This window comes from Corvus cornix, chromosome Z (genome assembly GCF_000738735.6).
Source record: "Corvus cornix cornix isolate S_Up_H32 chromosome Z, ASM73873v5, whole genome shotgun sequence".
Classification (NCBI taxonomy): domain Eukaryota; kingdom Metazoa; phylum Chordata; class Aves; order Passeriformes; family Corvidae; genus Corvus; species Corvus cornix.
The window spans coordinates 25251325-25277607 of record NC_046357.1 but is presented as its reverse complement, the minus strand read 5'-3'; the positions used below and the strand labels follow the sequence as shown (position 1 = coordinate 25277607).

The following is a 26283-nucleotide window of genomic DNA, read 5'->3' as shown; positions in this document are numbered from 1 at the left end:
ATTATGCTCTTGACAGGCTCAAAATCTCAAAGGATGTGGGGGATATTTGTTAAGTACTACTCACTCCGACTGTTAACTTGTAGAAATAAGGTCAGCTCCTGAACACCCTGGTTAAAGAACATTGTTTGAAAACTTTTTTGACTCTGTGCTTCACCTGTCTTATTTAATTTTCTCTTTCCTTCTAAACATGGAATATATCTCACATATCTGGAGGTCCTGTGAGGATGGAAAACTGGAAGTGCTACTATTTTTTCCTGCACATCTTTAGCTACTATGATTAGATTCAGTCGTTCTGTGACAGAATTTTTCTCAATTTTATGAAAAATGGTTCCCAAATTATTTAGAGGGCTTTGTATTACATCTTTATTTGCTTCCTAAACTTTTTGCTAACATGTGCAGGACTCTGTATATATGTATGTATCTATGCATACAGCACAGGTCATCAACAAACAGGGCTGCTTACAATATTCCCATGGAAAAACTTTCAGAAAAGCTTTTAAAAAAAGACTTTAAAAACTGACCACAAAGATTTGTCTCCTGAGTCTCAAACAAAGGGAATTTTGATAGTGTAAAGGGTTTCCCCTGCACATACACACAGACACACACACTGCCCTGCATATTTCAAGGCATGAACTTCCATTTTCTGAAATTCCTGGGTGTTCTGACTCCTGGTTGTTTCTTTGGAAAAGAGTTTGCTGTAAAAAACACCTGGCAGTGCTCATTTGGACATGGATGGGCAGGATATCCAGCTTTTAGACATGCACCAAATGTTGTGGAAAAAAAACAGTGAGGGATTGCAACACTGTCATATGGATGTGGAGTCTCACAGAAACAGGCTGAAAAATTTCCATAAAAGTGTTCTGGATGTATGTAAGTGTACCCTACAATCAAGCAGGTGCTTTTACACAGGGCTCAGTTAAAGCTTTTTCTTTCCCAGTGCCACCAGTTTCCCCTGTGCCCCTTTTCCCTCTCCTGTACAAGGTGGCACTTACGATACAGAAAACAAACACTGTGATGCATCAGAGGCCTTGGAAGATTTTTTTTTTTTTAATTTTTGGGGTTTTTTGTTCGTTTTGTTTTGCTTTGTCTTGTTTCATTTGTTTGTGTGGATTTTGGTTGGCTGATTGGTTGGTTGGTTGGTTGGTCAGGGTTTTTTTCTTTTTTCGCTTTCCTTCTTTCCTTGAAACATCCGTGGCAACTTAATTCAGTTACCTGTGCACCAGATTGCTACTACTTTCTGGCTTTTCACCTTGCAGTTCTATTTTACAATTTTTATTGGTGTATATTCAGTCTAAATTTCACTCTGATCTTCTGGAACCTCAGGGACAAAGCTTGCTCCATGGCAGTGCGTAGATATATGATGGTTAAACGAGGCACAAAGCAAAAGTTGACACTTCCCCATCCTGCATGTGCACAAAGGACATGAATTATATCTGCTAAGGGAGTCATTACAGGGAGGTTTCAGACATTTATAGGTTTCAGCTGCGAATTACCACGCACAATTTGCATAGGTTTCTCAGCTAAACATATTCTAAAGTATTCTTTTTTGTCTTGCTGACCTTTAAACACATTTTTCAAAGGCAGGGGAAGCGTTGATATGGTTATTTTGCTCCTATGAATGCACCAAATTACTCATTTGCCATGACTGCACATACTGATGGGGTCTTTGGGTTCCCGTGTGTTCACATAGCCAAACAGCCACTGGGACTACACCAAGCATCCTTTCCCACAAAAATTGTGGGTGTTTTTGTGAGACCTCAGCACAAAATTTGAATCTCATTTTTGGGAAAGCAAACCCAGCTTGCCACATCTCCCCTGTTAGCTTTGCCCAGCCTGGGTTGGCCCCTGTGGCAACCTGAGGTATCCCATACTTATTTTACATCTGTGAGGAGGAATCTGCTGCCTCCTCACCCCATGTTAGGGAGGGAGACTGTGGGACCCCAGCAGACCCTTGGTGTCCCAGCTCCAGCCCAGATCATGCAGCATGATGGAGATGTTTAGAGGCCAGCCTGGATCTTTCCCAGGCATTGCATAAACAATAGTAAACAACAGTAAAACCCCATCTTTTCACTTGATTTCATGCATTTCACACATTGTCTCCACTGTGCAACACGTATTTGATGGCTTTTCCATAGCGAGAAAACAGCCTTAATGTAATTTCTTTCATGAAAGGCAGAGGATTACTTTTATCCTGGAAAAGAGGTGCAATAATTTAATGTTTTCTTTTTCATCAGTAATTTCACAACACTGTTTTTTACAGCATCTCTTTGCTGGGGGTGTTTTGTGTTTTTTACTTAAAATGGTGATTTTGTTAGTGGTTTGTGTTTGCACACTTTGTTGGTTGTTAATAATCCCCATATCCGGAGGAAACAAACATTCTCTTACATCTGTAGGTTCAGAATTCAAGAGAGATAAAAGTGACACAAGCAGTAACACAAGATATAGCTGTTCAGAATATATGGCATGTTTTTCACATGTCGGGCTGTCTATAAATAGCCACTTGACCTGTGTTCTTGGAGATCTCATGGTTTATATTTTTGAAGAAAAAATAAGAAGACATCACCTGGTGTGGCTTAACAACCATCCAACAGAAAGGGGCTGCACCTGCAAGGACAGGGAAATTCAGGATAATACGGTCTAGGAGATGTGCTCTGTCATTAAATCCAGTGGGTTTTTGCACACTACAGGCATCAGACACATTCTAAGCAAACTTTAAGAAAAAAGCTGGGAAACCATCTGCTGGGAAAGTAAAGGTCATGTTCAGTCCCAAGTTTTGTGTGAGGTATTTCCCACATTTTGAATTAAATGCCATTCACCTGCTTGTGTATTTATGAAAGTATTTGTATTTCGCTGGAGGGTTTTTTCCCAGCAATTGAGTAGGAAAGGTTATCTACGTGCCTTGTGCTATTCCTGGAAGACCAAATGTGCTCAATTTAACGCAAAATTGCACTTCAGAAGTACCTGCACTTTGCAGTTTTTCTAGGAGTCACAGAAGTTCTTCCATCATGGACATCTCCCAGTTCTGCCTCCCCTTGGCCCTGTCTCCTCCTGGGCCCCAGCAGAGCTTTCCCACCTGCCCTCAGACTCCAGACAAACCTCTCAGGTCAGGTCTCTCCACACTTGGGGATGATTGCTTTGCAGTTTTGAAATCCTGTGCTCTGAGTAGCTGCTTTAGGTCAGTTTGTTTGTTTGGAAATGGCTGGAGAGCGGCAGTTCAATACATTGAAAAACCCAAACCCAAGGTCAGAGCGGTTTTAATTTCAGAGCAGTTAAATTCTTGGAAACATTTAATGTTAGTTACTATTTGCAATGTATGCTTGATCAGTCAAAGACTGGTTGCCCTGTTTTGCTCCCAGATTGGAAATTTTTCCTCTCTTGAAACTATTGTATAATAAATAAAACATTACATGTGTCAATAATGGGCAAAACCCCCCACATTTCTGCCTAAGTATTTCCCGACTTGATTTTTTTTTTACTTGAGACCAGCTATTCCCACATATTTATGGAAGAAAAAAATAAACAACAAATATTTAAAAAATATTTCCTATATGAGTAAAATCTACCGCACATGGCAAAACTGGAAAGGCTCTAGGATTTGAATGGTAAACATTGCTTGTTCAGTATTTAGCCATTTTTGCTATTCTAAGAAGGGCATATGAGATCTGCTATTTATTTATAATTACAGACGTGATGCAGAAAACATCAGAGCAGTACATTTATTGGATGGCTTTCAATAAATTATGTAATTGTTGGTTCTCTTTAATTCTGAAAATTGCAAAGTGTCTGCTTTCCTAGTGCACTCATTACATGTACAAAGGGGTGCATCAGGCTTGAGAGTCAAGGACCTCAATCTTGCTAAATATAATAACGAAAGACAAGTCTTGAAAATATAATTTTTATTCAATTTCACCAAGAGTTTCAACATCTCAACTTGTAACAACTCTGTAGGCCAGTCCTTCTCCATACTGAATTTTGCAAACTTTTCAATTTCTCTTGTCAATGGATGTTTTAGATATCCCAGGGATAAAGAAAATGTTGTCTTTTTTTGCCTTTTTGTCTTCTAACAGATGTCTCACCTGGGGACCTTGGCTGGTGGCAGGCGCAGTTATACCTGCACAAGGTGGGGACAGCACAATCCTGCTGAAGACAGGTTTTGATTTCTGCAGCTGAAGGCAGTATTTGCATAGTCAACTTTAAGCAGGGAGAAGGATTCAATGCTGATAAAAATTTTCAAGATTGCTCTTGAATGATGAGGGGTGAGAGCAATAAAAACATTGACACCAAGTTTAGGCAAATTGCACAGCAAAATATAAAAAATGCCATGGCCAACTATATCCATGAAGTTCCTTGTAAAATTGTTTGAAGGGGTTTATCCACTGCAGCACTAAGACACCTATTCCAGGTGTTTTTCAACCATCTGTCACTCTGATTTATATGCTCAAATCCTTTATGTCTTGCATGAAAATAAGGCTTCTGTTGCATCCTCAGTGCTCATGTCCTTCTCAGCCTCCTGATCGCCAGGGCTTGGGATAAAATTTGCCCCTCACAGGTTTTCTTGCCCCATGGCCAGCCTGTGAGATTTGCACCTCTTGCACTCAGGTTGTGATATGTGTTGTTTCCCCAGATTGTCAGGGAAACACTGAGCTTGTGGATGCAGTAAAAGTCTGGTCTGTAACAAGTAGATATGTAGGAGAACTGGTGCGTTAAAGTACAGGCTGCATGACTCAAACCCTGGTGCACAAGCTGCCCCAGATGCTCGCTGTGAGAGCTCAGCCTGCATTCCTCCTGATTTCACATTTTTTACTGCTGTTAAATGGATATTTTAGAGATCCCAGTTGCTTAATCTTATGCATAAACTTCTTTCATCTTTCTTTCTTCTTCTTTATGCTTAACACAACATCACTGGCATATAATCTGTATCACAAAGACTACACGGGATCACAGCTGCTCCTTTCAGGTGTGTCAGCTCTGAGTGAAAGATTAGCAGATTCTGTACACATGTTTTAGTTAAGTCAGCACTGTTAGGTGGCTTTGAAATGTGTTTGATGCTGGATTTTCTCTGGCTCAGGGTTTTACCAGCCTCCTGAGGGTGATGGTCTGGTGGTGCTCAGAGGTTCCTGGTCCAAATCACAAAGAAAATTGCACATATTTCAAAGAGAGAGAAAAATAGTTGGTACGCACAGGACAAGGATAATGGTTTGACTTTCGTGACGCATGTGTTAAAGAAATGGTCATTTCCTCCTGCAGGGTCAAAAGGGCAGTTGAAAGAATGTGTGGTTTGCTTCTCTGGAGAGATTGGATATTCATCAACCTGTCCAGACATGGCCGTGGACTCAAACCCAGTCATTCTGAGCCATGGGAGCCATGCTTGTGTCTCCAGCTTGGGGCAAATATGAGTCAGGTTAGCTTAGGTTGCTCCTCTTTTTATCACTTCTCTATCACATGTGCCATGCCATGCAAAATCCCAGAGGCTAATCCAGCCCACTTTCTCACCACACCTCAGCAATCCCTGGCCCCTTTCCCCCTTCCATTTCCATGCTTAACAAGGCTGTACCACCTGCTGTAGGAGTGAGCCATGGGCATCTGTTCTGCGTCACAGTGTCTGGGCTGGAGCTTGATATCATTCCAACAGATGTGTGCCATGAATGTCAGAGCCATTGGAGCACACGGGGTATTTCAGAGTCCATGATGCATGAGAAAGTGTCCTTTTGTCCTGCCCCAGTGACACTGCTCTTCTGCTAGCATTGAGGCAGGTGTTCCTGGGCATGTGGTGGGAGCAGCCCTTTCATCCCTCCCTGCCTCATGCCTTGGTTTCCCCCTGCAGCACCTGATTTAGCCTTCAGAAAGGGCTTAGGCTTTATAACCATGGTGGAATGACTCTTTCCTGGGAGAAACATTTGAATATTCTAATGAGCCACAATGGACTCCTGCTTGAACTGCCCCGTTGCTGTAATTTTGTTTGTTGCTTAACTCTTCCTGTGTGAAGAATGAAACCTACATCAGTTGATCACTGATGCTGTATACATTTTCCTTTACCAGTGTGTGTTTGCTGCTGTTGTTTGTTGGACCACGTGGCTCCACTGAGGAATTCTGTGGCTTTTCTTTGGGTGGCTTCTCTTCTTTTCCCCACTGCCTGAAGCGGGTGTCCTTGTTTCACTCAACAGAAAGGCAGTTTTTCCTTAGCAGAATTAATGCTGATTTATTTTTAGCAGGCCAGGAAGGCATTAAGCATTAAGCAGGCCCCTGAAGCATTTCTGGAGGGACTAACAGGACAGTGATTCATTTTCTGCATCTGTCAGCAGTAGGGTCACCTGTGGTTTTGCATTGACTTGCCCTTTCATGGCACTTCTAATCTCATTAAGGGTGATAAGATATGAATATAATTTACCATGTGGATTTACCATGAATATCACTCTTTCTGGATTAAAAAAAAAAAAAAGGCAAGCATTTTCTTGCCCTTTTTCAGAAGATTTTACCTTTCTGTTTTCATTACCTGTGACCTTTCTGGGAGAATGAAGATTTTTTTTATTCCTTTTTTGTAGATTTCCCTCTTAGTCATATTAAGACCTTTCTTAAACATTTTCAGACATGAAGAAAATCTTGTATGTCCATAAATCCAGTTATGTCATATTATACAGCCCTCATAGTCACAGTGCTACTTGGGCAGAGAAAAGCAGCTGAGAGACCATAACACAAAGTTTTTTACTTGAAAGATTCTGCAAAAGTATTCTGATTAATATGACATAATAATCTCATATGGTTTAAATTAAATCTACTGAGCAGTGTTGCTCTGCCAAAAAGGTACCTTTTATCTGTCTATATTCTCCTCTGAGAATAGCTGTACAGGGCTGTAGTGCCTGTTTGCCATCAGACAATTGTTTTAATTATACCCAGTTTTAATTGTATTGGCTTTACAGCTGCATGGCTTTTGTGTTTCTGTTGTAATAGGTGTGTGAATCACCCTCTGCATCAGGCAGACAGACAGATCCTCATTTCCTTTACCTTGCAGAAGCAGTAAAACATGTAGACTGGCACAGAAACACAATTCCTCCTCCCACTTCCCTTTGATTACAGAAAAATGGGTGAGGCATAGTTCAGTGCTCTGAGAAATAATTGTAAGCAAGCAAATAAAAAGTATCTATACACATTTATTTTGCTATACTGTGGGAGGAGAGAGAGAGACAGGTGAGGTTATGGCTGCAAGATCCTCTCCTAGCGCTCCCAAATTGAAGGTTTATCTCCACAGGTTTTGAATTTGTGACTGAATCAAGTCCTATATGATTTGCTATGGATCCAGGACTGCCAAAATTACTCCAAGGGTGGTTCAGAATCAACTGGTAGCAAAAGAAGTTTATATTGTTTTCCTCCCTTGGTGATTCATAACTCCTGCCCTCTGAGGAAAAGGAGAAGTGCAGAAGAGACACTTCTGTGCTGGGCAAAGGAAGGCATTTACAAGTTATCAGTGATTATTACGTTTTTCCCAGATACCAGGCCCTCCCAGAGGGATACAGCCTGTAATATCTCTTAACACCTGCTTGCTGCAGCCAAAACACAACAAAAAACCCTTAGGAACTGGGCATTTAAACCAGCCCCAGAGGTGCTTGTGCACTTGGTGATAGTAGAGTTGCAAGGTCCTGTATATCTGCATAAAATATACTGAGAGGGGTTTCCATGACAGAACATCAGAACATTGATTTAGAAGCTTCAGGGGACATCTTCCCTGCAGTGAAAGCCAAGCTAAAAGTGTGACTTGTTTTGAGAGATATTCCCACTTCTCTAGCTCCTCCTTTCTTCACTGCATTTAGGGCCTGAGAAGCTGAAGTTCATCTTCAGAGGTCTGGTTGGTGCAAGCTCTCCTGGTGCTTTGCATTTGTATTCCAGCAGTTCTCCACACCTTTCCTCTGCTGTATTCCATGCCTCTTATCTTTCCATCCTCCTCCACAATTCATCAGTGGAAAAGGACACTTTTGGGTTTTTGTTTTTTTAATTAAGAGGCATAGCTCCTTCCTTGCACAGCCAGCTCCATTCCTGCTTCACCAGGACAGTGAGGCAGTCATTGAACTTTTCTGCACTGACTGCATTGCCTGCGTTGGTGCTGGATTTATAATTCCTAGCTCTGCTGTCTGAGGACATTATTGAACAACTTCGACAAAGAGCGTGAGAGTGCTTCCCAAAACGGTGTGAGACTTTGTAAACACAATAGGATTACAACCTCAGCCTCACTCTATGCCTTGCCAGCTCACTGCCATGCCAGGGCTGGAGGCAGAGGCAGAAGGAGGCTTGCTGGCAGATAGCAGGAAGGATGCAGTCATGGAAAGCAGGTGTTTTTGGCAAGTAATCAGAGTTTACTCACACAGCACAGTTTCATCATAATTTTGTTGGACTAAAAGCTTCTCCTGTTTCTGAGTCAGCTGGCATCAAAGCCTGCTCCCAATTCTTGTCGTTATTTGCAATATGGCGACTGGGCAAGGCACCACTATCACAATACTATCTCAGCTCTGAAGGGGTTGAGTTTTAGCAGTGCCAAATCACAGTGATATATGGGGCAGTATCATTGTTTTCTCTCTTTTCCATGGTCTGGCCTTATCTTGTTCCATCCAGCTCAGTTACACCTTTACACCTGTTCGTCTTTCCCAGAGCTGGATCAGTATTATGAACAATATTATGTAATCTTATAGATTGCATCCACTTTTCACAGACAGGAATTTTACAAAGCCATATCTAAACATGTAGGTTTATTTTGCAGAAAGAAAATATCTTTGGTAATTTTACTGTGGAATTTGTAGGCAGAAAATTACTGCAGAAGTGACCCAGTCTCTGAGACTGGAGCTAGGTTTACTCCTGGGCCCTTTCAATTCCAAAACGGAAGTCACTTGCTTAAAGTAAAAAAGTTCTCCCTGAGGGGGAAAAAATTCTCTGTGGTTCAGAAGTAATCTTCATTGGTTTTGCTTGTGGAAATACTCTGAAAGTAGACCACATGCCTTGTGCCATGGCACAAGGGTACGAACTGGAGGTACCCAGTGCTTCTGCTGGGACTCTGCTCTCCCCTGGCACAGGGAGGGTGTGTGGAACCATCAAATATAAAAGATCACTGACAAATTGAGACCCCAGCCAAGAATCTTGAATCCCAGAGAAAAACACAGGCCTGTGACAAATTAGGAGTCCAAAAATCAGGGTGGAATGTGTGGCTGCCCCATCCCTGGAAGAGTCCAAGGCCAGGCTGGAGGGGGCTTGGATCAACCTGGTTTTCCTGGTAGTGGAAGGTGTCCCTGCCCATGGCAGGGAGTGGGACTGGATGGGCTTTAAGGTCCCTTCCAACCCAAACCATTCCGTGACTCTGTGATTCTATGTGCCACCTCCTGCGTGCTGCCATCATTTTCACCACCGCTCCCTGGCTGATGGAGCTATGGATATATCTGTTGACAAATACAGGGAGAGAAGGTGATACTAATTTGCAACTACCTATTTAATTTTTTTTCCCTAAATTAAGTTTGTCTGACAAATAGGTAGATGAAAAGGTTGATCACATTATAGATCCTCTGTGAGAAAATGTGAGATTCACACATTTTGCTTTATATTTTTGTGCTTTATTATCAAAGCTGCACTTCCACTTTCCCACAAGGTTTTCAGTGGAAGCTTAAGGTGGCATTTTTAATTTACTGAAAGTTTAAATTATTGGGGTGCAACTAAGGAGTAAATTAAATTGTGGCCTTGCAGCCAAAGCTAGTGCATGATCTTCAAAAAAAAAAGAATTAAAATGTTGATGCTTGCAGGCAAAAGAAAAGAAAAACAACAAAACAAAGGGAGACTTGTTTGTTTGTTTTAATTGGAGGCATTTTCTCAGACTGCTGATGTTGAGGCAGAAACTAACTGCATTTTGTCTTTGATGTAGAAACAACTGGCTGTACTTTTGAGCTAGAGAGCTTTTCCTCCTGGAAAACTGCTGGAGGATATTTGGCTTGAACAGGTGGCAAAACACCACATGGAATGTGCACGCTCTGGCTGGTCTTATTTTAAGGGAATCTTCTTTTTTTAAAATATATTAAATAAGGATTTTATTTTATTCTCTTAATGATTTTAAAGCAACAGCTTTTATTCTCCAAGAGACTTGGGCATCTTTTGTGACTGTGTTATAAAAATACTTGAAGCAGAATAAATTATCAAATAAGGATGATTTAAGAGTTAACGTCAATCCCTGCGTGTCAATGGAGTTTTTCTCCATTAAAACGCAGGAAAAGTTAAATGCATTTGTCTCTGAGGAAAAGACAGAATATTGATCAACCTTTGATTTATTGCAATTGATCTCTTACAACATGAAACCCAAAAGGGCTTCCAAGACATCCTCCACAATCAAGGTGTTCCAGGGCTCAGAAACCATCATAAATAGATGACTGAAAAACCTTTAATAGTTGAAAAAAATTAAGAACAAAATAAAATAAAATAAAGTCAGACCACGAGCATGCTTTAAAAAAAAATACCTTTCACATGCTGAGCTCATAGTGAAGGAGGCAAGAACTCTCATTGCAAACTGTGAGGATGTTCATTCTTGACTCAGAAAACCATTAAAAAGCCCTCTCAAAGTTTTTGTGTCACACAAAAATCAAACAAAAACCCCAACTGCAATAATAATGGTTGAATATTGATTGAATATGGGAATATTTGAGTAACATAATATTTGAAATATGCCAGTTGAGTTTTGTCTCCCAGGGCTTCCAGTGCCTGGCAGAGATGCTGGACCCTCTCCTTAGCCTCCTCCCCCCCCTTGGGGGATCCCAAAACCCCTCCACCACACCTGCAATACACAAACCCCCATTCCCAAACCCCTTTCCCAACCGCTCCCATCCCCAAGACCTTCCTTTCACTTTGGGTCACACCAAAAGACCTCAAACACCTCCCACCACCTTGGGGCACCCCACTCCCCCAGGCAATCCCCAATCACATGACTGTCTCCTTGAAAATTACCTGCACACCAACTTTTCCCAGTTCTTACCCAAAAAATGCATCTACTACCCACAAAATGCCAGATTTTGAGGGGGGAAAATGGCAAAAAAATTGGTTAAAAACTTTTATGCTTATTTTTGCAGCTTTTATTTCAGAAGAATTTCAAGGGCTTTTTGCTGGACCCAAGTTGTTGTGAAAATATCTGGGAATTCTGCCAGGTCCTCTCGTATTTCTGGGAATTTTGGATCCCACTGCCAAGGTTTTAGTATTTGTTATTATTTTTGAGGTGAGAACTTGGAGATTTGGGGACTTCCCAAGGCAGGGTAGGCGACATCAGATATCCTGCTCCCATGGAGGTAAATGAGAAGGAATTGGGAGTCCCCACCCCACAGTCTTGGTGGTCAAGAATCCAGGTGGGAATGGGGAAGAAACAGGGAAAAAGAGGTGGGGAGGGAGTGAGGGGTGATTCAGCATGGACAGGGGAGACTGGGGAGCGAGGGGCTCAGTGTGGGGAGCAGTGCCCCAAGCACTGGGGTCACAATGCCCTGAACTTTGGGGTTACAACACCTCAAAATTGGGGGTCATATTGCCCCACGCTTTTGGGTCTCATTGTCTGAAACTTTGGGGTCACACTGCCCCCCATTTTGGGGTCAAAATGTCCCACAATTGGGGACCACAATGCACCACACTTAGGGGTCATGATATCCTATGCTTTGGGGTTAAAGGGCCCCCCACGTGGGGTTCAGAGTGCCCCACACTTATGGGTACCAGCACCCCACATTTATTGTCACATTGTCCTACATTTTGGGGTCACAGTGCCTCACACTTTGGGGTCAAAGAGCCCTACACGTGGGGGTCACATTGACCCACTCTTTGGGGTTGCAATGTCCCTCACTTGGAGGTCACAATGCCACACACTTAAGGGCTACAGTGCCTCACACTTTGGGGGCAAAACACCACATATTTTGGGGTCAGAATGCCCTACACTTTGAGGTCATAGTGCCACACGCTCTTGGGTCACATTTGCTGTCAAGATACCTCACACTTGGGGGTCACAGTGTGCCATACTTTGGGGTCACGGTGTGCCACACTTTGAGGTCAAACACCCCACACTTTGGGGTCACAGTGACTCACATATGGGGGCCTCAATATCTCACACCTGGGGGTCACAGTGACCCACGTTTTGGGGTCACAATGCCCCACATTTTGGGGTAAAAACACTTGGGGACCATATCACCCCACACTTAGGTGTCATAGTGTACCACTCTTTGGAATCACATTACACCACACTTTGGGGTCAAACATACCACACTTAGGGGTCACAGTGCTACACAATTTTTGGTTTCATGGCCCCAAAATTTGCAGTCAAAACACCGCACGCTTGGGTTTGTGATGTGTCACACTTGGGGGTCATGGTGTTACAATTTAGGGGTCACAGTGTCCTGGACTTTGGGGTCAGGAGGCCACATACTCTGGAGCTGCAATGCCCCACAGAGGGGTCCCAGTGCCCCACACTTGGGGGCCACATTGACCCGCATTTAGGGGTAAGATATCCCTACCCTTTGGGATAATGACCCCCCAATTTACAAATCAGCAAATAAACCGCAAATTCACACCCCCAAAAAGCCTTTAGAAGCGTTTATTGATATGAAGAGGCCATTGTATCAAAACTAGCCCTTGGCAAGATCATTTTTATATGGGAAAAAACATTGGGGTTTGGATCTTTTTGAGCTGAATTTGATATATTGTTGGATTCTAGGGGGTGGATGGGACATCAGGGCATTAGGATCCACACAGAGTTAATCCATTTGGGAAAAATCCAGGAAAATTTCATGGATTTGAGGCAAAATCCAGAATTTTCCCACATTTGGGGGAGTTTGAGGTGGATCCACCTACGAGACGGGATATACAGGAGCATCAACTTCTTGACGGATCTGGTGGGAGATGTGGCTGGAAGAAAGAGAAATGCATCATTTTGGGCAGAAATGGGTCCGTTTTGGGCAAATATGGGGAAGTATTAAGCAAAGTGGATTGTTAATATGCAAATAATGGGTCATTTTTACGCAAAAGTGGGTCAGCATTATGCGTAATGGCCTGATTTTGGGGAAAATGGCCAATTTTGGGGAAAAAATGGTATTTACTATGCAGAATGGCTCATTGTTGAGAAAAATGTCTCATTATTGGGCAAAAAAAGGCCCCTTATAATGAAAGATGACTCATTTTTTGGCAAAGCAGTCGCTTACCCGGATCGTTCCCACAGGATCCTGCCTCAGTCGCTGCGGATGAAACCAAAGAAACTGGAAAATTCCTTCCATGATCTGCCCAGCCCCTCCCCCACTGATATTATTGCCAAATATCTGTCTGGAAAAACAAAATTTTCTTGGATTTGGGGGTAAGTAAATTAGGAATCACTCACCATCCAGCAAAATCCCGGGATTTCCACATGTCCACCACTTCTCCAACACTCCGGGCATCACGTCCATCCGGAAGCTTCAAGTCATCTCTGGGGTTTCCGTTGAAATTCCCACAGGGGGCACAGAGACGGGAGGCCAGGCCTGAGGTCACAGTGATGGTTGCCTCCCCGTCCTGGGTGATGATGACGGACATCCCAGAGCGGTGGGTGATTGTGACATTCCCATGGGACGATGTCACAGTGACAGAGTCAGAGATGGTGGTGGGGGGCTGGGTGAAGAGGCCATTGACCTGGGAAAATTACAGAAAATTACGAGACACATGATAAAAAACCCATTTGTTCTAGAGCAAAGGGCTCTAGCTTGGCTAGAGCCAAAATCACTCTTTTTTTTGCAAAAATGGCTCATTATGGAGCAAATTCGCTCCACATCAGACAAAGTAGCTCACTACCAGGCAAAATCTAGAGAGATTTTTGCCCAAATCTCTCTAGATTGACATAAACCACCCAAAACCCCCTCACCTGCCCCACTCACCCACACCTCCATGTTGCTGTTGACGCTGACAACGCCCTCACGGACGAAGACGATGGCAGCTGTGGCCGCAGGGACATTTGTGTCACGACAGTTGCTGACCTCCATCACCACCTTGAACCAATCTGGCGCCTCCTCATCGCAGAGGGCTGACACCTTGTAGGTGCCACTGGCCAACAGGGGCCCGATGATGCCATCAAAGGTGGTCAAGGTGGCTCCAGGCATGACCCGGCAGTGCCCTTCACTCCTGGCACACACCTGTGCCCCATCACGGGTGACACACACCTGGTCCTGGGGACACTGTGTGTCCCGGCACACCAGTCCCCGTGATGGGTGACAGTGGCATTCCTTGGAGCAGTTGTTGAAGGTGACAATCTCACCTGCTGGAACAGGAAATAACGCAGGTTTTAAAGCCCCATCTCCCAAATTTTGGGGGAATTTCCCAACTTCCAAGGGGGAAAATCCTAGAGAGTGAGAAATTCAGGTGGATTTGGGGGACTTTGGGCAACTCAACCAGTTCATGGTAACTTTTTCCCTGCTAATCACAAATTTTTCCTGTTATTTGTCCTTTTTCACCATTAATTGTTCCTTTTCCCTCATTAATTATTAATTCACTTTTCCAGGCTAGTCCCTTGCTAATTGCCCTTTTTTTTCCCTGCTGATTGTCCTTTTTGCTGTTAATTGCCCTTTTTTTCCCCCCCAAACCCTCTGGGACTTTCTAGATGGGGCAGCCCAACCCCCAACCTGATTCCCAGCAAAATAAGTCCACCAGTCCCAAGCCTCAGATGTCACCTGCCCAGTCACCTTACCTTGAGGTAGCGTCCCCTGTGGAGGCAGCCGCAGCGCTCGGGTGACACGCAGGTGTCCCCATCGAAGACAAACCCCTCGTCACACTGACACCCCTCAAAGCACCCCCAGGTGCAGGGGGCAGGGCCCACAAGAGCAGCACAGGTGAGGTCACAGGTGCGAGTGCAGAGCTCGTAGTGGCTGTTTGGGGGGCAGGACAGTGCTGGGGAAAAAGGGAAAAAACAGCATTGTTGGGACAATTCCACAGTTGTGAGGGATTATTTTTCAAAATGGGAGGCTTTTATTTGTTTTAGTTTATTAGTTATTAGTTTTGGCATTTTCATAAAAACTGGGTTTTTTTTCTTCTCAAAATTGGGTTGTGGTTTTTTTAAGTTTGAGGTCACCATTCCTAATTGGCATTATTCCTCCATAGTGGAGTGTTTTCAGTAAAATGTTATTCATTTTACCAAAATTGGGTAGTTTCTTCAAAAATGTTGGGTTTTTTTTTCATGAAATTTGAGCTTTTTTCCCAAAATTGGAAGTCTTTCTGCAAATTTTTTTCAAAACGGAAAGGTGTTTTACGAAATTAGAGGAAAGAAGTTCAAAGTTGGAAGCAATTTTTCAAAATTTGATTATTTTTCAAAATGGTGAGCAATTTTTTCAGATTTTGAGGCTTTTTTCACAATTGGAAGGTTTTAATCAAAGTTGAGGGAGAACTTCCAAATTTTAAAGGAATTTTTGAGTAATGGGAGGATGTTTTTTTCAAAACAGAGGGGAATTTTTCTAAAATTTGAGTGAATTCTTTCAAAAATCGAAGGCTTTTTTGATATCTGAAATTTTTTTCACTTTTTAAAGGTTTTTTTAATATTGGATGACTTTTCCTAAAATTTGAAGGAATTTTTGCAAAACACGAAGATTTTTTTGAAACTCGGGGGAACTTTTTCAAAATTTGAGGGAACATTTTCTAAAATGAGAAAAATTTTCCTCAGCTGGGGGAAGTTCTCTCAAAAACTAATTTTCCCAGTCTTGAGGGATTTTTTTTCCCAAATTTTTAGGGGTTTTTTTCTAGGAGAAAATATGGCTTTTGAGGGAAACAGGACCCAGAGTGAGGAACTTCTTCCTGGCTTACGGCAGAAGTCCTTTGTCCTCCACGCTTCAACTGTAGCACCAGCGGCCTGGCAAGCGGCGGTGTACGCCTGTAGCGCATGGCACAAGGCAGTGTGGTCCCCTCTGGCAGCACAGACGTCATGAACGCAGTGAGTGAAATACTCCACAGGGCTGACACGTGGGTGGCACCCCCGGAACGGCCCTTCTGCGTCACGGATGATGCCACAGGATCCGTTCCTGCCATATGTCACCTCACTGGCAACATCACACCTGCTGCACACGCCATTGTCACAGCCATCAGTGCATGCTCTGTCCTTCTCTGGAACCTTCCAGGAGGTGACAAATTCCTGAGTGGTTCCTGCCAGCACCCCGTTGGGCAGCCGGAAGTCGTCACTGGGGTCCCCGTCATAGTCACCGCCCAAGCCGCACAGCCGGCCACGGTAGACGTCGGGGACAGTGATGAGGAGGAAGGTGACTGTGTTGTACAGAATGCGGACTCCTGCGGCAGTGTGGAGGATGATGTTATTCCCCTCTTGGCCAATGCGGAGGTTCTTGTTCTCTGTCACCAGTGGGAGGGTGTACCGCTCCGAGTCCACCTGGAATGGGGACAGGGTGACACGTGTAACACGCAGTATAGAGTCACCACACCCACTCCATGGTGACAGTGTAGATGTGGAGGGAAACACCCACCCTCCTTATAATCATAGCATTACCATGGGAATCACTGGATCCCCTCCGCAGTTGACACTGTACCCACGGATGGACACCACCACCCTCTTCATCATCACCCCCACATCACTGTGGGGGTCTCCAGACTTACCGTCACCTCCCACCTCCGTTCCCGCTCCATGGTGACGGTGTACCCATGGATGGATACCACCACCCTCTTCATCAGCACTGGGTCACCGTGACTGCCTGCCTCATGCTCCACCAACACCGTGAAGTTGACCAATCGTCGTGCCGGCTCGCACACCCGTGCCAGGATGTAGGTGCAGGATCCCGGGATATTAAATGTGCGTCCATCAAAGGTGACATAGTGGGGGTCGCCCGACACAACCAACCGGCCATAACCGGTGGGGTGACATCCCAACACGCCATCTTCCACCCGGCACTCCTCGTGGGCACCACAGAAGGCCTCCTGGCAAGTCACTGTGCCGTTGGTCCTGCAGTGGCAGCGTTCCCGGCATGTGGGGTAAAACTCAGTGTCCTTCTGATAGTAGTGACCAAGGTACTCACAGCCACACTCGGAGTGGGGGACACAGTCGGAGCCGCTGAGGACATAACCGGTGTTGCAGAAACAGCCCTCGGAGCAAGGAGATGTGGAACAGGAAGAGGGGACGGAGGGGGTGTGGCAGGTGGGCTGGCAGGGGCTCCCACAGAGCTCATAGTGGGAGTGAGGGGGGCAGGAAAGAGCTGGGGAAAAAAACAGAAGAAAAGAGGGAGTGAGGGGAATATCCGAAGGGAAGGGGAGTCCCTCAAGGAAGGTAGGAAGAAAGGAGGGATGGAGGAAGGGAGGGCATGAAGACGGAGGGAGGAAGGGAAAGGGGAACAAGGGAGGGAGGAAGGGAGGTAAGGAAGAAGGGAGGAAGGGAGAGAGGAAGGGAGGAAGGGAGGAAGGGAGGAAGGGAGGGAGGGAGGAAGGAAGGGAGGGAGGGAGGAAGGAAGGAAGGAAGGAAGGAAGGAAGGAAGGAAGGAAGGAAGGAAGGGAGGAAGGAAGGAAGGGAAGGAGGGAGGGAGGGAGGAAGGAAGGAAGGGAGGGAGGGAGGAAGGGAGGAAGGGAGGAAGGGAGGAAGGGAGGGAGGGCCCCATTTTCCCCCATCCCACCCACACTCACCGCAGAACTCTGCTGTCCTCCACATCCCCACATTCACCCCTTGACTCTGGCATGCGGTGACATAGGCAGAGACACCCTGACACACAGTGTCACGGTGTCCCTTGTAGTGACAGGCATCGAAGGCACAGTCCTGCAGGAACGGCTCCGGGTTGATGACACGGTGACATTCCTGGAAGGGTCCCCCTGCTCGGGAGATCACCCCACAGTACCTGTCTCCACGGTATGGCTGCACCTGCACTGCATCACACACTGGGCACTCTGTGCCACAACCAGCTGAGCACCCGGGGACATCCCCAACCTTCCAGCTGTCACCCAGATGGGTCTCATCGGAGGCGCGGTGGCCACCGGGGGTGACAAAGTCATCATCAGGGTCACCATTGGCATTGCCACAGAGACCGCAGACGGCACCAGAGTAGGTGGTGGGGAGGATAACACGGGCGTAGCTGTACCAGTCAAAGGTGACAGTGACACCGAAGTCAGTGGTGACAAAGCCATGGACACCACGGTAGAACACGGAAAAGTGGGGATGGGTGAAGGGGAGGGACACAAAGGCGCCATCCACCTGCAGGAGCGGGAGGGAGACAAGGGGTGGAGACAGGAAGGAAGAGGTTTGAAATCATAGTTTGGTAGTTTTATTTGGTTATTGTATTTCTGTTTATATTACAATTTTATTTTTATTTACTTTATATTTTTAATTCTATCTTTTTCTTTTTACATTTATTTCTTCTTATTGACTTTTTATTTGCTTTCATTTTTATCTTTATTCTTTTCATTCTTATTTATTTATTTTTGCATTTTTATTGGAATTATTTTTATATTTTAATTTGTTTTTAATATACTATATACTTACTATTATTTGGGGTTAAATTTGGAGTTTAGTGGTAAAAAGGTAATTTGGGGGGAAGAGTGGGGGTTTTCAGGGAAAAAAAGGAGAATCTGGGGTATTGGGGATTTTTGTGGAAAAAATGGGGAATTTGGGAAAGAAGGGGGAATTTGTGGGAAAACAGTTAAATTTGGGGGGAAAGGGATGATTTGAAAAAGAAAGATTTTTGAGGAAGAAATGGGAACTGGGGACAAAAGGGAAAATTTGAGCATAAAAAGGGAAATTTGGGGTAAAAAAGGGTATTTTGAGGGAAAAAATGGAAATTTGGGGGAAAAGGGGTCATTTGGAGGGTAAAGGAGGAAGCTGGGAAGAAAAAAAACGGGAATTTGACCAAAAAATGGGAATTTGGGGGAAAAATGGTATTTAAGAAAAAAGGAGAATTTTTGGGGGAAAAGGGGGAGTCTGGGGAAAAATAGGAATTTGGCAGAAAAAGAGGGAATTTGAAAGAAAAAGTTGGATTTAGAGGGGAAAGGCAGATTTGTTGGGAAAAAGTGGGGGAATTTCAGGGAAAATACATGATTTGGGGGAACTAAGAGGATTGGGGGAATTAGGATTTTGTGGGGAAAGAGGTGATTTTGGGGGGAAGAGTAGTATTTGAGAGATAAAAGGGGGATTTGAGTGAAAAGAAGAGTACTTAGGCAGAAAAGGGGAGAATTTATGGACAAATGAAGAGGAATTTTAGGGGAGAAAAGGAAATATTTTCATGAGAAGGGGATTTTGCAGGAAAAAAGAACAATTTGAGGGGCAAATTGGGGAATTTTGGGGGAAAAGGGGAAATTGGGGGGAAACGAGCAATTTGGGGGGAAAGGGGGGAGTAGAGGAGTAAAAAGGAATACGTGGTAAAAAAAGGCATTTGGGGAGATAAAGGGGATTTGGGGGAAAAAAAGGGGGATTTGGGTGAAAAAAGGGGGAATCTGGGGGAAAATGGAGAATTTGGCATAAAAAAGGATACTTCAGGGGGAAAAATAAAGACTTTGGTGGGAGAAAGATAATTAGAACAGAAAAAAAGGGGAATATGAGGGAATTTGGTGATGAAAAGGATTTTTTGAGGGAATTTGGGGGTGAAAAGTATTCCTTGAGTGGTTGCCCACCTTGACCTTTCGTGGGTGCTCCTGGCTCATGCTGATGACACTCCCATAGACCTCCAGGTTGACGGTCTTGGTGAAGGACACAGCACGGCTGCCGCGGTGGTTGTTTTCCACGGTGACATTGAAGGGCACCAGTGTGGGCTTGGGGGTGCAGAGGGCGGCAAACTGGTAGATGCAGGAGCCTTGGAAGTCAAACCTCACCCCATCAAATGTGGTGTAGTGTGGGTCACCCGTCCCGATGCAGGTGTAGTGCTTGTTGGGTGTACACTTGGCGATGCCATTAACCATGACACACTTCTCATGGGATCTACATCCCCCTGGCTTACAAGTCACTGTCCCTGAACCCTCACACCGACACCGCTTCCGGCAGCTCCCATCTTCCCAAAATTCCTCATGGAGCTTGTAGGAGCGATTGTTGTGGAAACAAGAAGAGGCAGTGGTGCTGGGGTTTTTGGTTGCCTTGATGCCTACAAGGGATTTAAGAGTCTGTGAGACACCATACAGGGATGGTCCTCAGGAAAGCCCTAGTGCAATTCCATGTGTTGTGGACACCTGAAGTCAAATCAGGGAGGTTAGGAGTGTTTTAGGGAGAACCAACTAATGCAAGCCTTCCCTGTAAGGGAGGTGTTGGTTACATTGACACCTAAAACAAACTGGACACCCCACAGGGACAGCCCTCAGGAAAAATCTCAGCATAATTCCCTCGGTTTTGGGGAGCTGGAGTGAGATCAGGTAGATTTTGGGGTGGTTCCTTCCCCATTCGTTATGTTGATACCTACAAGGTTTGTGGAGTCCATGAGACACCAAGAAGGGATAGCCTCCAGGAAAATGCTGGTATAATTCCATGTGTTATGGACACCTGGGGTCAGATCAAGTAGATAGGTGGATTTTGGGATGTTTCGGGGTGAAAAGACACATTGATTGTGTTGATGCCTACAACCATTGCTATAGGCCAATACCCACAGCTGAGTATTTTCTCCCTACCCCAAGACCCTTGCAGATTCCCCCCATGAACTCACCACAGCCCTCTGTGCCCTGTGCAGTCTCCTGGCCTCCACAATCTTCCTGGCATGAGGGATCTCTCCAACTTTCTGCCCAATCCTCACCACCTTCACCAGGAATACCATTGGGAACCATTGCTTCATCATCTGTATCCTCATTGAAGTTGCCACAGAGGCCACAGCTGGCCCCAAAATAGCTGCTAGGCACTGCCACCATGATAACCTGGTCCTCATCATAGGTCACCTGCAGCCCAAAATCTGTCTGGAGGATGGTCCGACCATCATTCTGGAAAATCTGGATTTTTCCCTCTTCCAGGCTGGCTGGAAGATCAGTGGGTTTGTTGTTAACCTTGTGGGGAGGGGAGGATGTGGAGGAGGAGGGTTAAAACTCAGCAGGTGGTTTCCAACGACATAAAAACCACATAGATACAAACAGAGGGAGAAATTATTTTGTGAATGATCAGTTTGCATTACAAATCAGAATTTTTGCCCTAATTCCTGGACATTCACACCAAGAAAAGCTCAAACCCCGAATTGGAACCATTTTCTCTATCTTCTGAGCTAATTTTGTTTGTACAGAGACCAAGTTTGGAAGAAATCACATCCCACCTGGAAAATTGATTGGGAATGGAAAAAATTCCCCAAATTCCATAGGTGTGGCACTTCTACTTCCTTTTTAATGCCAATATCAACACTGCAATGATTTATCCTCTTCCACCTTTTTTGGTGTTTTTCCTCATTTTTTGAAGGTCAAACTCACCCATAAATTTTAATCCACTTGGAACAAATGGTTTTATTGGGAACAATAGATCCAATACCTGGGGAAACTCACCTGGATGGCCCTGTCCTCACCAGCACGGATGGAGACATTGTAGGCATAGATGTAGACATTGGCCAATGGATCCTCGGAGCGATCCTGGCTCCGTTGCTCCTCCACGGCGAAGTACTGCAGGGTAGGGTCGTTCCCACAATACCTGGCCAGGGTGTACTTGCATCCACCACGGGTGGACACAGATGCTCCATCAAAGGTGTGGTACTGCAGGGATGGGGAGCCTGTGCAGGTGCCCAGGTAGTCGTGGCGGCAGGTGGGCGCACCCTTGTCCAGGTGACAGCTCTCCTTGGGGCGGCAATGCACCTGCTGGCAGGGGTCTGTGGGTTTATTAGTGACAGGGGATTAAATTATATTAATTGATTATATTATTGATATGTCTATGTTTATATATTTTGAATTTTTTTATGTCTGATTTGTAATTACACTTATGTTTTTCTGTATTATTTTTAAGTATCTATATATTATTTCTATATTTGTTTAGATAAGAATTATTTATCCACGTATTGCTTATGTATTTCTATCATACAGAATTATTCAAAATATAATAAATGTATACAATTCTAAATAATGTATAAATATAAATTTATCACAGACATGTTATTTTATATACATTTATCTCCAATATTTAGATATTTATATTTATTATATGTTTATATTTTAGATAGCGATTTTTATGTATTATCTATGTATTTCTCCATTGATTCTTATTTATTTATTTAATACATTACATTTAGTTTTTTACTATTATTCCTATATGTTTGTACATTAGTATTTTCTTAAAATGTTACTATTATATTATATAATATTATATAGTATCATATAATATATATTACTAAAATATAATATTATTATGTAGTACTATTATTTTTTATTTAATTGATTTTTGTCATTTGGATGATTACATGTATTTAATTATTATAACTATCTGTTATTGATATCTCTATAATTCTAGATCATTTATTCATATCAAAGTCACTCCACTCACCACTGTCACAAGCTCCCTCCGCTCCATAGCGCTTCCCCTCTCCCATCCCGACATTCCACACCCCAAATGCCGCTGTCTCATGCGCCACACGATGGATTCCAAATCCGCTTCCTAAATTTATCCCAATCCATGAATATTCTGTCCCAGGGATCGGCTCCCACGCCACACTCCCTAACGGCCTCTGGTTCAGCAGTATTCCAGAAGTTTCTGCTGTCTTGGCCACCAGCAGGATGCGGTTGTCATACCCCTCCAGTGCAACGACACTGTAGGAGTTGCAGTAACCGGTGATGTCTGGGATGTTGACAAAAAATGGCTCAAAGGTCACTGCACCGCTATTGCTGCCACTGCCCAACAGAAAAACCTGGACACCAGCTTCAGAAGTGAGGAACAAGCCCAGCGGGGATTGGGTGCCATAGAGCAGTGCATGGTTGGGTTGTATCTCTCGCGTGGTCTCAGTGACCTCACCATGACCCGTGACACGTGTTGGTTGGGCAGCAGTGATGTAGACAAGGTTGGATTGGCCCTGGAAGGGCACTGGTGGCACAAGGAAGGATTTTCCCCATTGGCTGATCGGGTGGAGCTGTTCCACGACATGATCACAGCGGCTCAACCTGCCCACACAGGTGAGACCGCTGAAGATGGCCACGGGCCTCTGTGCCACCACCCGTGTTCCGGAAAGATCGGCTGCACTCTGGATCTGCGCTGCTTGGAATGGCTCCAGCGGGATGGTGAGGGTGGAGCCACGTCGGTGCAGCCGTCCACGGAAGGTGACGTCAGTGTTGAGATGAATGTTGACTGTGGTGGGTTGATCCCAAGCAGCCACCACAAACTGGGCATAGCGGGTGGGGCCGGGGTTGGGAGTGACCACGTGGTATTCCGTCCCCCACCTGTGGACTGGGATAATGACAGCAGAGTCAGCTGCTGTGGGTTTGTCATTGACCATCACTGCGGTGACGGCAGCAGTGGTCTTCACCACCACGGCATTTTCAAAAATTTGGCTTCCCATCATCTCTGCTTGGGGTGGGATCTTCACCAGGACTGGTTGGTTGGCAGCTGCCTGCACCGTCATCCGTAATCCAGGTCTCTTCATGGAGATGGTGGCAGTGGTGGACGGGGAGGGCCCAGTGAGAAGGAGGAGGCGGAAGTCGCTACGAAGGGTACGTTGGTCACCATTCTGCAGGAAGGCCACCAGGAACTCATCACCCAGGTGAGGTGGTGACATCTCAGAGGTGATGCTGGGAGCATGGAGGAGAGCTGGGGGGGAGAAGGAGAGGAGTGGCTAATTTGATATATTATTGATTTGATGGAGATTTGATTGATTTGATGGATTACTGGTTTGATGGACAATTGATTTCATGGATCACTGATTGATAGATTATTGATTTTGTGGACTACTGATTCAACAACTTGATCAATTTGATGGATTATCGATTCAATTGATTATTAAATTGATGGCTCAATGATTAGATAAATTATTGGTTTGATGGACTTTCAATCTGATAGACCTTTGATTTCATTTGCTAGACCATTAATTTGATGGAACATTGATTTCATGTATTATTGATTCAATAGATTATTGAGCCAATGGACTTTTGAGTCAATGGATTAATAAATTAATGGACTTTTTAGTGGGCAGACTATTGATTTGATGGAGTGTTAATTTCGTGGATCATTGATTTTGATTTGCCAGTTTATTAATTTTACGGACTATCGATTTGATTTGATGGGATATTATTTTGGAGAAAAATATTTAAATTAGCATTGATCTGATGGATTATTGATTTAATAGGTTATGGATTTGTTGTACTTGATTGATTTTATGGACTTTTAATTTGTTAGATCACTGATTTGATGGAGTGTTAATTTGATCAGTGATTTGATGAATTTTTCATACGCTCATTCTCCAGTTGGGAGAGTAAAGTCCTTTGATCTGAACAAATATTTAATGAATTAGAATAATCTGTTGTATCATCATTCACAGAAACAAACCATTTGAACAATCGTGAATTTGATGAAATCCCAGTTAATTCCCTGGGCAAAAGATGGAGCTTTTGGGCTGGGAAATCCTTGTTTTGGGCTAGAAAACCCTTATTTTGAGGAAACTCATGATTTCAGGGGAATTTTAGAGCTTTTAGGGCATTTCCTCACCCTGTTTCAACTTACCCCAGAACATAACAATCCAGAACCATCTCAGTACATCAGCTTTTCCCAGGGTGCTGTCCATGATGCTCTGGGTGCAAAAGGTAAGAAAACAGTCAAATCCTCATATTTTTTGAAATCTCACTAGAATTTTCCCAAAATTCACTCATTTCTTGACATATAATTTACACAAATCCCAAAAATATGTGGGTTTCAGCCTTGCACTCATCCCAAAAATCAATGGTTTATCAAATGTGTCCCCAATATCTGTTCTTCTCACTCAAGCTGTCCTCAAATTCACTATTTTAATTGCACTTACTCAAAAATCTGAATTTTAGTGTACTTGACCCCTAAATTGGCTTTTGGGGGGCATTTTCATCATCTCCTGAAGAAGAGTGGGCAACCTCCTGTCCTCATCATTTCCCCCACCAGCCAAGGTACCTTTGCATCTCCTTTCCCTTTCCCTCTTTTTTTCTTTCCCCCTTCCTCCCTTTTCCTTTTTTTCTCTTTCTATGTTTTTGTAATTTCCTCTTTTCCCCTTGTTTTACCCATTCTCTTCTTTCTTTTGCTTAATTTTTCCATTTTCTCCTCTTTTCCCTAAATCCCCTTTTTCCATCCAAATCTCCTTTTGGCTTTTTCATTTCTTCATCTTTTTTCCCTTTTCTACCCCTTTTCCCCCTTTTTACTCCTTACCTCCCCTTTTTTTCCTTTTCTTCCACTTGTAAAATCTCCTTCCTTTTTATCCTTTCATCCCCTTATCCCTTTTTTTCCTCCACTTTCTGCATTTTTCTTTTTTCCTTCCTCCCTGGCTTCCTTTTCCTCCCTCTTTCTCCCTTGTCTCACTCTTTTTCCCCTTTCTGGTATTTCCCCCTATTTCCTCCCTTCTTTCCCTAGTTTTCATTTCCTCACCTTTTTTTTTCCTCATTTTTTTCCCTTTTATCCCTTTCCCCTATTTTTTCTCCTCTCTTCTTTCCCCAATTTCCCTTTCCTCCTTATTTTTAACTTTTCTTCTCTCTTCTTCCTTTCCTTCCTCCCCTCACCCCCCCTTGTTCCGTTCCATTCCCCTATCCTGCCTTTTTCTCCCCAGAATCCCTTCACAAACCTTCCAATCCCAATGCTCCCAGGACCAGACCCAGGGCTGGGGTGGGTGGGGGAGGGGAGAGGAGGGGGAGTTTGAGGAGTTTTCAGGTAGATTTTCCCACTTTGGAGTCTTTCCTGCAAAAAAAATTATCATTTATCAGATAGACTTTTGCCCTTACCTGCCTTCGGCCCTGTTTGATCCCCAGCTTAGGTCCGTATCCCCAAAGAGCTCCGTTTTATCCCCAAATCTGTGAAGAAAACACAATCCCAGGACAGCAGATCTGGCTCCTCCCTCAATTATTTTATAATTTTGGCAGAAAAAGGGGAAAGAAAATGACTAATCCAGGCATCCCCAGGGGACAACCCCACCCAATGACGTGAGATAATTTTTGGCCAGAAAAGGTGAAAACAGAGAGAAAAACAGGGTGGTTTTTTCTAAAACTAATGTAAAAATTTGGCATTACCAGATATCGAGGTTTTTCTGCCCAATGAGGTTTAAATTATTCTGCAGTAACAAGAAGGTGAGGGAGTAAAAAATTGTATTTTTTTGAGAAATAGAGGGTGTTATTGGGGTAAAAAAGGAGGGAAAAGGGAAATAAGGGAGGGCGAGGGAGGGATTTTTAAAAAATTGCATTTTGTGGGTTGAGGAATTGATGGGATCAATG

General features: G+C 44.0%; 2 protein-coding genes across 3 annotated transcripts in view; both read right to left on the bottom strand.

Annotated features, from left to right (window-relative positions):
* LOC109146432 overlaps window positions 1-26283 on the bottom strand; it is a 1056471-nt gene that overhangs the window by 188668 nt on the left and 841520 nt on the right. The window lies entirely within an intron of this gene.
* LOC104698011 (IgGFc-binding protein-like) lies at window positions 12563-25930 on the bottom strand. Of its 2 annotated transcripts, XM_019294031.3 has the most exons (14): window positions 25798-25930; window positions 24563-24629; window positions 22400-23653; window positions 21415-21731; window positions 20601-20931; window positions 19585-20048; window positions 17611-18172; window positions 16597-17189; window positions 15799-16372; window positions 14693-14892; window positions 13887-14267; window positions 13358-13644; window positions 13185-13217; window positions 12563-12891 (listed from the first exon to the last, which is right to left on the bottom strand). In XM_019294031.3, the coding sequence occupies exons 2-13, from the start codon at window positions 24621-24623 to the stop codon at window positions 13211-13213; spliced, it is 5031 nt and encodes a 1676-aa protein (XP_019149576.2). In that variant the 5' UTR covers window positions 24624-24629; window positions 25798-25930; the 3' UTR covers window positions 12563-12891; window positions 13185-13210. The 2 variants fall into 2 exon arrangements, with proteins under 2 accessions (XP_019149576.2, XP_019149575.2); XM_019294030.3 differs by lacking the exon at window positions 13185-13217.

What these genes read in the sequence shown, in the direction of transcription:
- LOC104698011 (XM_019294030.3), bottom strand. Translation starts at nt 24,623, where the DNA reads ATGGACAGCACCCTGGGAAAAGCTGATGTACTGAGATGGTTCTGGATT. An exon ending in GAGGACAGCAGAGTTCTGCG is followed by an intron (nt 17,190 to 17,610) that starts GTGAGTGTGGGT and finishes TTTTTTCCCCAG; the next exon opens with CTCTTTCCTGCCCCCCTCAC. An exon ending in AACGGAGGTGGGAGGTGACG is followed by an intron (nt 16,373 to 16,596) that starts GTAAGTCTGGAG and finishes TCCCCATTCCAG; the next exon opens with GTGGACTCGGAGCGGTACAC.